The following is a 15,793-nucleotide window of genomic DNA, read 5'->3' as shown; positions in this document are numbered from 1 at the left end:
CTTGTATGTCTTTAATATCTTGTGCTGTTTTCAGTGAATTGCTTTATAGTGAGGTCACAGTTTCTGTGGATGAATCATTTTGTAGGTTGTAAGCTCCTATGAAATGCGAGAGATGCACATTCACTTGTTGGAGGTATTGATTGAGAGGAGTATTGACTAGAAAACGAGAGAGCTGAAAATGTGTTGCTGGAAAAGTGCAGCAGGTCAGGCAGCATCCAAGGAACAGGAGAATCGACGTTTCGGGCATCATGCCTGAAACGTCGATTCTCCTGTTCCTTGAATGCTGCCTGACCTGCTGCGCTTTTCCAGCAACACATTTTCAGCTCTGATCTCCAGCATTTGCAGTCCTCACCTTTCTCCTAGAAAACGAGAGAGCTTACTTTTTGAATAGGGCTATGACTTCTTTACCTCCAAGGCCAGTAAGACTATGTTTAAGGACAGGCTTGTTTTTGTTTACACATGATTAATAATACTCAATGCATGTAACCGAAATTAACACACAAGTGAAACATTTTAAAGCTAGCTAACTCGCTCATCATTGAGCTTTACTGCCTTAAGGAGATGGTGAGGAGATGAAACCTAACTATCATATGTTTAAAGCAATGTGTTCTGTTCTGTATTAATTTGTACCATGTCTATTTCTCTTTAATCAGCAGATCATCACATGGCTCTCTCATGTCACCAGGGTGCCAATTATTTCAAATTGAAAAGTTTGTTTCTATTTACAGCACCATTGGATAACAAGGTTTTAGTTCTGTTGTAAATTTCAACAGGAGAATTGCGTGTATGAAACAGTGGTACTTCCCTTAGATGAAGGGGTCTTTCAGAAAACTGTGACTCCAATTGTGCAAGAATACTTTGAACATGGAGACACTAATGAAGTTCTGGTATGTATGTAATACTTGATTTTAATATAAAAATGATATCAACCATTTTAAATTATTAAAGTTAACTTCTTAAACAATTGTGTTTTTTTAAGAGGATGATTTTTAAAGTGAAAAGGTCTACAACTTGTAGATGTTTGATCCTTTTTAGAAAGGAAGTCATGATAGGGTTATTGGGTAGAAGCTTAGAGAAATTTGATCATTATTTAATTTGCTTACGCCAAGGTGCATTTCACTATCTGCTCATCTGAATCAACTTACTGTTGCTGCTTTTTGTCAACCAGTGAAATGTGTTATGTGTATATACAGTTTTTGAAGTTTAGTTGTTATCTGCCTAATATTTCTTCAGAATTTGTGACAGAGATTGTTAATCTGTTGTTAATGCAGAAAGCCATTTAATTAAATGTTTCATAGTGTTTCACAATTTCACAAATAATTATTATATAATGACTAACCAATTGGAAACAATAATTGCATGTTTAAGGCATTGGTCTGTGTGAAGGGAATAAGATTTAACCACCAAAAGAGAGTCCAGTGAATCTCACTATTGAATAAATCAGATCCTGGAATTAAATATCTCGATAGATCATAGCTTGTTTTTAAAATTAACATACAGTCCTTTCACTGAAACAGAAGGTTGCAGGCTGTGTTTTAACAACAAAACATTTATACAAAGAAAAATAAAACAAACCAAGCAATGGATGGGTTGGACCGAAGGATCTGTTTCCATGCTGTACATCTTTATGACTCTGACTCTGACTCTATTCACATGTAAGAGTTTGAAACACAAGACAAAACAAAATCTCATCTACTTCCAAAGATGATCACTTTTGCAATTAATCAGAATCCAGGGAAGGTTTCCTTCTGATCCAGTCTGTATATTTGACATAACTGTTTCTTCTCCATTTCGACCTGTGAAACATAGAGTCCTTTTCCTTGAAGTGCTCACAACTGAGAGCTTAAACTTGCTCAACTTTGAATAATTCACAGTGTTCTAACCACTGGTCTGGGAGTACTGACAAAATGCAACTCTTACTCTGTGGTAACTTGATCCCTTAACTGCTCTGAACAATCTCTTTTTTTTAGGCGAGATGATATGCATCTGACTTTGGTCAGTTCTACTTTCAAATGAACCCAAAAGCTTTTTAACAATTTTTTTTTAAAAAACTTGGTCATCTTTAATTCTGCAAAAGCTAAGGGTTCTGTATTTTCTCACTCCTGTTGTAACTCCCCACAATACAAACAACCTTTAATAAACACTCCAGGGATCCTTGCAGTCACCTGCTGCCTTTGACACACCGATTTTTAAAATCATGGCTCTGAAAACACTGATCTAATTATTTTTAAATCCCTTCAAAAATACACACTAGTTCCCAACTCTTAAATGTTTATTATGATATATGGATCACAGCTGGCTCTTTTCACTGCCTGCGTTAATCAAAAAAAATTGCTGATGCTGGAAATCAGAAACAAAAACAGGAATTGCTGGAACAACTCAACATCTGGGACGAGAAAGCAGAGTTAACATTACAGAACAGAAAGGTCACTGGATCTGAAACATTAATTCTGCTTTCTCTCCAGATGATGCCAGACCTGCTGAATTTTTCAACAGTTCCTGTTTTAGTTTCTGATTTCCAGCATCTGCAGTTCTTTATCTTTATGCTTAATGCAGGCAGTGAAAAGAGCCAGCTGTGATTAAATGGGTGTAATTTATGTATAGTAATGATCATTTTAAGAGTTGGATGCTAGTTTGATTTTCTGAATTGGATTTTTGTCAGTGCCTGCATTGTTCAGTGTCTAATAGTGTTTCTCAAGAATGTTCCTCAAATGTTTGTGGACTGCTCCAAAATGCAAGTTAATGATGTGCCACTTCATGGCTGAGGCATTTTGAGAGAACAGGTCTTCTGCACCACCTGTCAGTCATACAGCAAGACCAATACGCTGCTATGTGTTATGAGTTGTCCTGAATCTGAGCAACAATTATATAGTAACATGCGCAAGACTCATGTTACCTTTTACAACATGCAACAAGGTTAGATTTTCAACATTTGTAGGCCAGAAACAGAGGAATTAGCTTTACGTGGAACCCAGCAAGACACTAATGCTGTCCAGCTTGGAATCAGCACTTTGTTGGTGTTTCATTGAAAACCGAGCCGTGTTTTACATTCATTGAGAGTTTTTTGTGGTAACAAGTGAATGTGAGTGCGATCAGGCAAGTTGGTGAGCCACTCTTTTTTGCCTTGGGGCTTGCAGATGGAAAAAAGTTTGACTACTGGTTTAGTCACTTGTAGATGGTTTTCCATCTTCTGAAATTGTATATATGATCTAAAGGCTCTAAGTTAAAATGTGCTACTGTATGTATTCATGGGTATGACACTACAGGTATTTCATGCATATGCTGACATGGCTAACTTGTGGAGTTTAGTCTTTAAATCCTTACAATTTCAAGGAGACTCAATGCATTTCATGTGATCTGACCTTGAATTGCAATTGTGTGATATACTTCTAAGTTTGAAGTGGTATTATGGCCGACAGGCTTTCACAGTCACATGCTGTTAGTGTTTGTTGCACAAGATGCTATAACGTGACTTGGGATTCCAAATTAAATTACTATGGTTATAGATCATAGAATAAATAGGTCAGTAAAAGCATGGATTCAGAATTAATTGATTAAAATAAAGAAGAATGTTTAATGGATGTTATTCAGACCAGAGGAAGACGAGTAGTGAAGTTCAACAGAGGTGACTTGGAATCTCTGCTTTTCCTAATTTCAAAGTTTGTGTGCACTGTGAAACTTGGAAGCATTGTGAACTTTTGAGGAGGATAGTTCAAGAGGGTAAAATGTATGGACAAGGCCAATTGAAGTTCAATACGAAAGTGCAAAGTGATTCATTTAGGTGGAAGGATATGAAAAGACAAAATAAAATAAAGAACATTTAATTCTAAATGAGATGCAGGAGCAGAAGGACCTGGGTGTGTACACGTATAAGTTGTTGAAGATGGCAGAACAAGTTAGAGAGTAGCTATTAAAGCATATGAATCTTTGGCACTATTTGATAAGTGCATAGAGTACAAGAGCAAGGAGGTTATGTTGAACTTGTACAAAATACGAGATCAGCCTTGTATTCATTCTTGGATGTTACCGAGAGATTGCCGAGAATGGTTCTAGGAATGAGGAATCAGTTAAGATGATATTGGAGAAGTTGAAACAGGGTGAAACAGCTGAGAGAGTTTCTGAGAGATATTCAAAGTCATGTAGGGTCTTGAAAGAGTAGAAAGGAGAAACTTCACACTTGTGAAGAAATTAAGCGAGACAGCAGAGATTTAAAGTAATTGGAAGAAATAAAATGACGTGAAATAATTTTTCATGCAACACATGGTTAGTGTTTGGAATGAGCCACATGAGACCCTGGTGGAGGGTCAAACATTCAAAAGGTAATCCGAATGTGCGGGGTCATGGGGAAAAGGCAGAATGGTAATAGGTGAATTGAACATTGAGGGCCAGTGTAGACTTAATGGGTTGACTAGTCTCCTTTTGTGCTTTCTAAACTGATTTTGGAGAAATTAAACAATTAAGATGCATAAAAATAAGTAAAATTACAGTAATAGCTTAAACTCTTGACAGCAGAGTAGGGTGTTTTTAACAATGATTCAGCCATTTGGATCAATGGTCGGTACAACATCGTGGGCTGAAGGGCCTGTTCTGTGCTGTACTGTTCTATTTTGTTTGGTTCTAATTTTTATTGAGGGCTACCCTGGTTCCCAAAGAACTATCCTAATCTACTTTATCACTCTGTTACAGCCTAAATGTTCCCTTTAATCTGTGAAATGTCTGGAATGCATATTATTGCTTATTTGTTACTCAATATCCCATTGACATACTGAATTTTGCATAGATGATGATTGTCTAAAGCATGTTCTTTCTGGTTCCTTAAGACTCTAATGCTATACAGAAAACAAAAGCAAAAAGCACTTTCTGGAAGTTAACTCATAATTTAGTCTTTACTTCACATTCATGCACATAGTTTAGTTACATTTGCTAGCAATTACTTTGATTTCTATTACTTTAATAGTCAGATTTTTCCAAGGATGTATAGCCTTTCACTTGTCTGAGTGAAAGAAATTTGTTTGTGGTTGGTGCAGGCGATCATCTCAGCCTCATGATATTGCTGGTGGAAGTTCCTCAGCCTACTGTCCTGGCTCAACCATCTTCAACTGCATCATCAATGATCTTCCTTAAAGTGGTGACAGTTGCAATGTTCCGTATTATTCACAACTCCTCTCATTCCAAATCTTTGTGCCTGCATGCAAGACCTGCACAATATCCAGACTTGAGCTAGAAGGTGGTGAGAAGCATTCATATCCCACAAGTGCCAAATAATGACCAATTCTACCAACAGAATTTGATCATCTTTCCTAACTGTTAAGTAACATTACTGTTGCTAAATTTTCCACCTTCAATAACCTGGAGGTGACCATTGATCAGAAACTTAACTGGTCAAGCCATATACAGTTATTTCAAAAGTAGATCAGAGACTGGGAACTCTGTAGTACCTTGAAGGTGATGGTGAGCTTGATATGTAGGTACATTGTGCATGTAGGTTTGCTCGCTGAGCTGGAAGGTTCATTTTCAGAGATGTTGTCACCATACTAGGTAACATCTTCAGTGAGCCTCTGAATGAAGCACTGATGGTGTAGCCTGTTTTCTGTTTATTTGGTTGAGTTTCCTAGGGTCGGTGACGTCATTTCCTATGGTGATGTCATTTCATGGTTTTTCTCAGGGGGTAGTAAAAATGGGATCCAAGTCAATGTGTTTGTTGATAGAGTTCCGGTTGGGAGCCATGCTTTTAGGAATTCTCATGTGTCTCTGTTTGGCTTGTCCTAGGATGGATGTGTTATTCCAATTGAAGTGGTATCCTTCCTCACCTGTATATAAGGATACTAGTGAGAGTGGATCATGTTTTGTGGCTAGTTCTCTGCCTTTTTGTCCAACGTAGTATCAGTAGTATCCTTATATACAGATGAGGAAGGACACCTTTTCGACTGGGACAACACATCCATCCTAGGACAAGCCAAACAGACACACGCACGAGAATTCCTAGAAGCATGGCATTCCAACTGGAACTCTAACAAACACATTGACTTGGATCCCATTTACCACCCCTGAGAAAAACACAAAATAACATCACCATTGGAAATTATGTCACCACAGGAAATGGCATCACCAACCCTAGGAAACCCAAACAGAGAAAGTGGGCTACACCACCAGTGCTTCATTCAGAGACTCATTGAACATATTATCTAGTATGGTGACAAAACATCTGAAAACGAACCTTCCAACTCAGCGAGTGAACCTCAACCTGAGCTACAAATCTTCTCAAAACCCGCTAATGTAGGTACATTCTAAATACAGGCGAATAAAGGGTTCCAGGATTTTGACTTAATGACATTGAAGGAACATTGATACCTTTCCAAGGCAGGATGATGTGTGGCTTGGAGGGGAACTGGCAGAAGGTGGTGTTCCCACATTTGGAAAATAGAACATCACAGCGCAGTGCAGGCCATTTGGCCCACGATGTTTTTGCCAACCTGTGAAATTAATCTGATGCCCATCTAACCTAAACAGTTCCATTATTATCCATATGTATGTCCAATGCCCATTTAAATGCCCTTAACGTCGGCTAGTCTACTACTGTTGCAGGTAGGCCGTTCCATGCCTGTACTACTGAGTGAGGAAACTACCCCTGATATCTGTCCTAAATCTACCACCCCTCAATTTAAAGCTATGACCCCTCATGTTAGCCTTCACCATGAGGAAAAAGGCTCTCACCATCCACCCTTTAATTAAGATCTATGTCTTGATTTAAGTCACCTCTGTACCTTCTTTTCTCCACTGAAAACAGTCTCCATTTCCTCAGCTTTTCCTCATAAGAACTTCCTTCCATACCAGGCAACATCCTGGTAAATCTCCTCTCCACCCTTTCCAAAGCTGCAACATCCTTCCTATAATGCGGTGACCAGAACTGTATGCAAAATTCTAGGTGCAGCCTGACCAGTGTTTTGTACAGCTGAAGAATGACCTCATTGCTCTGAAACTCAGTCCCCCTACCAATCAACGCCTATACACCATATGCCTTCTTAACAACACTATCAGAGCTGAAAATGTGTTGCTGGAAAAGCGCAGCAGGTCAGGCAGCATCCAGGGAACAGGAGAATCGACGTTTCGGGCATAAGCCCTTCTTCAGGAATGCCCAAAACGTCGATTCTCCTGTTCCCTGGATGCTGCCTGACCTGCGCTTTTCCAGCAACACATTTTCAGCTCTGATCTCCAGCATCTGCAGACCTCACTTTCTCCTAACAACACTATCAACCTGGGTGGCAACTTCCAGGGATTTATATACCAGGACACAGAGATCTCTCTCTTCTTCTACCTTGCCAAGAATGTCACCATTAGCCCTGTACTCTACCTTCCTGTTACCACTTCCAAAGCAAACTACCTCTCACTTTTCCGCATTAAACTACATTTGCCACTTGTCAGCCCAGCTCTGCATATTATCTATGTCCCTCTGTAACCCACAACATCCTTCAGCACTATCCACAACTCTGCCTACCTTAGTGTCATCTGCAAATTTACTAACCCATCTTTATACGCCCACCTTCAGATCATTTATAAAAATGACAAACCGCAGTGGCCCCAAAACAGGATGAACATTTCCTATCAACCACCACCGTCTGTCTTCTTTCAGCTAACCAATTTCTGATCCAAACCGCTACGTCACCTTCAATCCCGATACTCCTTATTTTGTGCAATATCTGCTGCTAATGTTTTTTTGGAGTGGCAGGGGTCGTGGAATTTGAAGATGCTATCATAGGAACCTTTGTGAGTTGGTGCATTACATCTTGTAGGTTGTACACACTGCACCCACTATCCAACTGTGGCGAAGAGAGTGAATGTGGAAAATAGTTAGACGGGGCACTAATCAAGCAGACTGCTGTTTTTAGAATACTGTCAAACGTTGTGTTGTTGGAGCTGAACCCATTCAGGTAAGTGGAAAGTGCTCCCGTCACATTATTGCTATGGATATAGTGGACAAGCATTGAGAGAATAAGTTGCTCGTTTTGGAATTCTTTGCCTTTCATCTGCTCTTGTAGCCACAGTAAGAATGTTGCTGGTCAGTTGAAACCTCCAGGATGTTGGCGGTAGGTAATTCGGGCAAGGTAATGCCGATGAATGTTCAGATTTTTAGATTCTGTTGTTGGGGATAGTTATTGCCTGACACTTAGAACATAGAACAATACAGCACAGAACAGGCCCTTCGGCCCACAATGTTGTGCCGAACATTTGTCCTAGCTTAAGCACCCATCCATGTACCTATCCAATTGCCGCTTAAAGTTAGCCAATGATTCTGACTCTGCCACTCCCACAGGCAGCGCATTCCATGCCCCCACCACTCTCTGGGTAAAGAACCCACCCCTGACATCACCCTTCACCTTAAATAAGAAGTGTTGTTTTGTAAACCTTAGTTGGGAGTTTTATCAGACTTATAGTATTCCCTTATAGTATTATATAAGGGAAAGTAAAATATAGGTTAGATAAAGTAATTGTAAATAGTCATTCGTTAATTATTCTCTGTTATACTTTAAGAAAGTTGTTAATTTTACTTTACATGTTCCACAACCACTCGAATTTTTACAGATTACTGCACGGGATAAATCTTTTCTGTGTTGCTGGTTTTAAATTAAGCAGGGGAGTTTACCCCATGTTGTAACATGATTGAATGGTGGAGCAGACTTGATGGGCTGAATTTCTGCTACTCTGTCTTCTGGACTTTTCCCACCTTTCTGTTTTTTTTAATACTTCCAGCACCTCCTTGTGGTGACACAGTTCCTGGATTCCCCAATGTAAGTGGCCAGTCTAGCTTTGATGTCTTGCAGGCTTAAAGGCAAGATGCCCCATTAGAGTTTCCTAAACGTTCATTCATGAAGTCATTCAGCATGGATACAGACCCTTCGATCCAACTCATCCATGCTGACCAGAATACATGGCACCTGTATCTACCCCCATATCCAGGAGTGGCCATCTACCTGAAACTTTACTTTAGTTGGGTCCACCTTTGGAGCAGTGTTGTAATTTAGCTGTTAACATTTCCTCAGCCTCAGCTGATTTATTTCAAATGCGCTGTTTTGAGGTGGCTTCGTCCTTTGATCTCATCAGTACGCTTTTCGCCTGGTGTGTTACTGTTCTATGACCACAGGTGCAGTGTGAATGTTCTTGCTTCTCGCTGTATTTAAGAACTCATTGAACTCATTGAATTCTGAAGAAGGGTCAGTGGATCCAAAATGTTAACTCTGGTTTCTCTCCACAGCTGCTGAGTATTTCTAGTAATTTCTGTTTTTGTTTCTTGTTTCCAACATCCACAGTTCTTTTGATTTTTGAAGTTATTTTCTCGTTCACTTCAGGGGAACCAGAAGATGAAAAGGTCATTGCCAACGGTATTGCAATTTCCTCTCTTGCTTCCCACATAATCCTAGGATATATCCCATCAGGCCCGGGGGACTTGTCTATCCTCAAGTTGTTCAAAATATCCAACACATCTTCCTTCCTAACATGTATCTCCTCTAGCTTACCAGTCCATTTCACACTCTCCTCTTCAACAATACGGTTCCTCTCACTTGTGTGGCATGACTGTTATGTGTCATGTATTTGCCCAAGCCTGAATGTTATACTGGTCTTGCTGTTTCAGTATTTGAAAAGTTGTGATTTGTGCAATCAGCAAACCTCTCCAGTTCTGATCTAACAGTGGACTCCAGTCATTAATGAGAGTCTTGGACCATGCTCTGAAAAACTCTTGCAGTGATGCCCCAAGACTGAGGAGATTGACAAATTAATGTGCATTTCAGTTATTTAGTGATAGAATTCTAATATTGTAACTAACTGTTTAATTCTTCTATTATAGTACAAGCCACTCCTTTTTATTTAAAAAAAAATGTTGATCACCACTTTGGAGATTTTCTAAGTTTTAAAAAGTGTAAATTCTTCACCTGTCTTGGCTCAAGCAAAATCTAATGTACTCTTTGGAGGGAGTAGAGCTAGTAAGTAACTTGTCACTTCTGAAGAATAAACCATTCAAAATATGCATTTGCTAGTGTGTGAAGAAACTTCACTTAGAAGTTCAATTCTAAAGGGATGGTCACAAGAATGATTTAGCTTCTAAACTTTAAATGCTTTTTCTTCAACTGGAACTTGGAGGAATGGGATTAAATATTGGTAGTTATCTTGGAATGAAGTCTAGATTCCTTTACCAAGAATCAATTGGTATTTTGCAGGTAATTGTTCTTACTCTGTGCTGTTTGAATTTGCCTAATGTTGGTGACAGGTGGCAGATTTGGCCACATTGTACCCTTTAAACTTCAATACAGGCAGTGCTTTGGATGAGTTGGAGTTTGCATCTAGTCCCATTCACAGTCACCTCTTTGCTGACCTACATAGTTATTTAGTCTGGTAGCTACTCAAATTTAGAAATGTTGTCCTCGTGTTAACATCTCTCCATTGTCTTACTCCTCCCTCTGCCAGCTCTATATTCTGTATTCTTTCAATCCTGCTTTTTTTATTTTGTACCTTCCTGATTTTCATTGCCTAGTCGCCATCATAGCCCCCAAGCTCTTGATTTACCTTCCTAAACCTTCTGTGTCTGTACCTCCTTTTTAAGATGCTCCTTAAAGCCTACTTTAACAAGCTTTTGGCCATCTGTGTTGACCGCTCTTCATGTAGCTCAGTGTTAAGTTTTGTTGATACTCCTGTAATGTGCCAGGGGACATTTTATTACATTGAAATCAAGTTGCAAATGCACACTGCTGTTGTTTACTGGAGTAAAAAAATGTATCTTCACTTGCTATTGTACACTTCACATTTTCTGGAAATTCCTGAATGCTTCACAGCCAAGTAATTAACTTGAAATGTGTTGACACTTTTGTTATCCTCTACTTTTCATACTTGTTATCTTTTACACACTCTCAACAGAATAAAGATATAATGATCTGGATGTATACTGATAATACAATACTTGATAAGTCTCTAAAGGGTAACAAAGTAAACCATAGGAACTTGACAAAGACATTTGTACAATAGTTTTATGAAGATAATTCTCTTGAACTGAAGACCAAGGCACAACAAGTATTTATAGACTTTAGGGGAAAAAAAAACAATTGATTATATTGTCTCCCTAAATGTTCATGACATGGGTATTTCTGGGTATAATGCAGAAGATGCAGGATCAGTTCATTCCAAAAAGGAAGAAAGATCCTAAGAGGAAGCAGGGGTGGCCGTGGCTGACGAGGGAAGTTAAGAAACATATAAAGTCAAAAGAGAAAAAGTATAACATGGCGAAGATGAGTGGGAAAACGGAGGACTGGGAAGCTTTTAAAGAACAACAGAGGATTACTAAGAAGGAAATACACAGAGAAAAAATGAGGTACGAAGGTAAACTGGCCAAAAATATAAAGGAGGATAGTAAAAGCTTTTTTAGGTATGTGAAAGGGGAAAAAAATGGTTAAGACTAAAATTGGGCCCTTGAAGACCGAAACGGGTGAATATATTACGGGGAACAAAGAAATGGCAGAAGAGTTGAATTGGTACTTCAGATCTGTGTTCACTGGGGAAGACACAAGCAATCTCCCTGAGGTAACAGTGGCTGAAGGACCTGAACTGAAGGGAATTTATATTTGCCAGGAATTGGTGTTGGAGAGACTGTTAGGTCTGAAGGCTGATAAGTCCCCGGGGCCTGATGGTCTACATCCCAGGGTACTGAAGGAGGTGGCGCTAGAAATTGTGGATGCATTGGTGATTATTTTCCAATGTTCTATAGATCCAGGATCAGTTCCTGCGGATTGGAGGGTGGCTAATGTTATACCACTTCTTAAGAAAGGAGGGAGAGAGAAATCCGGGAATTATAGACCAGTTAGTCTGACCTCAGTGGTGGGAAATATGCTGGAGTCAATTATAAAAGGATGAAATTATGACACATCTGGATAGCAATAACAGGATGGGTCAGAGTCAGCAAGGATTTATGAAGGGGAAATCATGCTTGACTAATCTTCTGGAATTTTTTGGGGATGTAACTCTGAAGATGGAAAAGGGAGATCCAGTGGATGTAGTGTACCTGGACTTTCAGAAAGCCTTTGATAAAGTCCCACATAGGAGGTTAGTGAGCAAACTTAGGGCGCATGGTATTGGGGGCAAAATACTGACTTGGATTGAAAATTGGTTGGCTGACATGAAACAAAGTAGTGATAAACGGCTCCCTTTTGGAATGGCAGGAGGGAATCAGTGCTGGGACCGCAGCTTTTTACAATATACATTAATGATATAGATGGTATTAAAAGTAATATTAGCAAATTTGCTGATGATACAAAGCTGGGTGGCAGGGTGAAATGTGAGGAGGATGTTAGGAGATTCCAGGGTGACCTGGACAGGCTAGGTGAGTGGTCAGATGCAGTTTAATGTGGATAAATGTGTGGTTATCCACTTTGGTGGCAAGAACAGGGAAGGCAGATTACTACCTAAATGGAATCAAGTTAGGTAAAAGGGCAGTACAACAAGATCTAGGTGTTCTTGTACACCAGTCAATGAAAGCAAGCATGCAGGTGCAGCAGGTAGTGAAGAAGGCTAATAGCATGCTGGCCTTCATAACAAGAGGAATTGAGTATCGAGGCAAAGAGGTTCTTCTGCAGCTCTGCAGGGCCCTGATGAGACCACACCTGGAGTACTGAGTGCAGTTTTGGTCTCCAAATTTGAGAAAAGACATTCTGGCTATTGAGGGAGTGCAGTGTAGGTTCACGAGGTCAATTCCCGGAATGGCGGGGCTATCTTACGCTGAAAGATTGGAGTGACTGGGCTTGTATACCCTTGAGTTTCGAAGACTGAGAGGGAATCTGATTGAGATGTATAAGATTATTAAAGGATTGGACACTCTGGAGGCAGGAAGCATGTTTTCGCTGATGGGTGAGTCCCGAACCAGAGGACACAGCTTAAAAATAAGGACAGAGATGAGGAGAAACTTCTTCACCCAGAGAGTGGTGGGTGTGTGGAATGCTCTGCCCCAGAGGGCAGTGGAGGCCCAGTCTCTGGATACTTTCAAGAAAGAGTTGGCTAGAGCTCTTAAGGATAGTGGAATCAAGGATTATGGGGATAAGGCAGGAACAGGATACTGATGATGATTAGCCATGATCATAATGAATGGTGCTGGCTCAAAGGGCAGAATGGCCTACTCCTGCACCTATTGTCTATTGACCCTGAAATGGTTGCTAACGGCAAGCATCCGACTAGTAACTTAGAGAAGTTGCTGTTGTTTGGTAGGGTATGGGGTAAAGATATGGTAGCCACAGAGCATGGATGACTATACTACCTTATCAAATTAAAAACTTTTTGAGTAGGACAAACATTAAAGTTTTCCCAATATGGCTGTAGTTCAGAGTGTTTTTTGTTAGATGTCTCTGCTGCTATTTTGGTCTTGAGAAAATAAAATCTTCAGAGGTTATTGAACCAAACAGGAAGGACAATTGAAGAGCAAACCTTTGTTGACATTGTGTGCAGATTTTGCCTCCTTATCTGAGGAAGCATGTTCTGTCTGTTGACTGAATGCAATGAAGGTTGATCAGATTGGTTTCTGGGATGGCAGGACTGACTTATGAAGAGAGACTGGTTTGATTAGGACTATATTTATGGCAGTTTAGAAGAATGAGGGAGAATGTCACAGAACCCTATAAGTTTCTAACAGGACTAGACAGTAAATGCAGGAAGGCTGTTCCAGATGACAAGGGAGTCCAGAGCCGGGGTCAAAGTTTAAAATATGGAGCAGGCCATTTAAGGTTGAAATGAGAAATTTCTTCGTCCAGAGAGTGGTGAGTGGAATTCTCTGCTACAAAGTGGTCAAGGCCAAAACATTGAATATTTTCAAGAAGGAGTTAGATATAGTTCCTGGAGCTAAAGGAATCCGAAGGTATGAGGATAAAGCAGGAATAAGTTACTGAGTTAGACGATCAACCATGATTGTAATGAATAGTGGAGCATATTTGAAGGGCTGCCTGGCCTACTCTTGTTCCTGTTTGCTGTGTTTGAAACAAATCTGCTCTCGAAGCGTTTTAAAGTGATTGAATAAGGAGAATGCCTGTCTCAGTATAATTATTGAATCCATTCAGGGAAAAGGCTGCAATCCCTCTGCCAGGAGAAGGTGATTCCTGAACTGGTTAATGTCTAGCTGGGTAAGAACTTGCAATAGGAAATGGGTGAATAAGCTATCTCTGCACTTTGCTACTTAATGCACTGGAATAGTTTTAATCCATCATTGAAGCTCAACTTGTGATGGATCTTGTTTATTGTTCTTTTAAAAGACAACACAAATCAACAATGTAGCTGAGCTGAACTGAATTCCCACTGTCATAGTTGTACAGCACGGTAGCAGACCCTTCAGTCAAACTCATCTGCACCAATCAGACGTCCCAATCTGACCTTGTGCCGTTTGCCAGCAATTGAGTTATGAAAACATGGGTAGCAGTCAAATCCCATAAAGCAGTATGGTGTTGACAACAGTGAAATAATAAATAAATAAATAATATGTTTAGGCTGTGGTGATAACTAGGCCAACAAAGATGATTTGCTTTTCGGGGAATAGCATTGCGTCGTGAAGTGAGGTTTTTATCTGTTATATTACTGGCTGATGCTACAATTGTGATCTGAGTCTTTGCGCCACATTCAGTTGGATTTCTTTGGAAGTTGACATTCAACTGCGTACTTGTATATTTGTTCCCTTGCGCGCCTTCTAAATTATGGCATTAATGAGAATACTTCTCTTGAAGCAGCAATCAAGTCAGATTATCCTGCTGTGGTGGAAATTCTTTGGCATCCTTTCCTGATGCTTGGGCAGATTTAATATGACTAGAAATAAATCATGGGCCAGTTTGGATATTGTCTGAGATGAAGATGCTTTTACCAAAAGGCACATTTTTGAGACAAAAGTGAATTCAACATACCCCTTCATGTATTTATGCAGTCATATTTGACCATTGTGCTGTTAGAGCAGTTTCAGCAGGTATCGATCTTCATATAGTTGAGTAAGGTAACTTGAATTAAATTCTATGGTTTTGTGCCCAGCATGCTGGTTGTTAACAAAACTACTTGTCATTGCAAAAACTGGTATACTGAAAGAGACTAGATACTTGAATTTTATTATTCTTCTTAGTTACCTTTCTTCTTCTCCCTAACCCCATCTTTCCTTTCCTTTCTCCTCATGCATTCCTTTCTTCTACAGTACTTTTGGATTCTGGAGGGAAGGGTCAAGCATATACAACAACTTTTTTCTTCCCAATCATCGTGCCAACAGCAGATCAATAATCAGCATTTGGTTGCACAGGTCTTATTGTTCAACAAAACAGACTACTTAATGCCTTTTTCTGTAAGAACTTGTCATCTATATGAGGCATTGCCATTACCAGTTCGTTTCCCCACTTCACTGAGATTATTTGTTTGAACTTGCTTTTGAAATTTTGAAGTTTCCCACTTCTCAAATCTTAACATTTTTCTAGGCTGTTTTGTTTTCATTGTGTTTTATTTGCTGCTACACAGGAGCTGCTGAATAACTTGAATCTTGGGGAAATGAAGTGCACTGTGCCAGTGTTAGCAGTATCATTAGCTTTAGAGGGGAAAGCCAGCCATCGTGAGCTCACCTCTAGACTTCTGTCTGATCTGTGTGGCAAAGTACTCACCACAAATGATGTGGAAAAATCCTTTGATACGCTGTTGAAGGATTTGCCAGAATTGGCCTTGGATACTCCTGGAGCACCTCAGGTGAGTGCAAACATTTTCAAATGAGGTAGTTTTCTGTTGCCTTCAAGGTGAAGAATATTTGTGCTGG

The 15,793-nt window shown here is 39.8% G+C and overlaps 1 protein-coding gene across 4 annotated transcripts in view; it reads left to right on the top strand.

The window, feature by feature from the left end:
* pdcd4b (programmed cell death 4b) overlaps positions 1 to 15,793 on the top strand; it is a 47,919-nt gene that overhangs the window by 12,396 nt on the left and 19,730 nt on the right. For all 4 annotated transcript variants that reach the window (XM_043713096.1, XM_043713097.1, XM_043713098.1 and 1 more), the window contains exons 4-5: positions 774 to 887; positions 15,505 to 15,726. In XM_043713096.1, coding sequence (XP_043569031.1) covers positions 774 to 887; positions 15,505 to 15,726 — 336 coding nt within the window. The remainder of the gene's footprint in view (positions 1 to 773; positions 888 to 15,504; positions 15,727 to 15,793) is intronic.

Source organism: Chiloscyllium plagiosum, chromosome 22 (genome assembly GCF_004010195.1).
Source record: "Chiloscyllium plagiosum isolate BGI_BamShark_2017 chromosome 22, ASM401019v2, whole genome shotgun sequence".
NCBI lineage: Eukaryota > Metazoa > Chordata > Chondrichthyes > Orectolobiformes > Hemiscylliidae > Chiloscyllium > Chiloscyllium plagiosum.
Note: the sequence above shows the minus strand (reverse complement) of the source record. Positions and strands in the feature narration are given on the sequence as shown.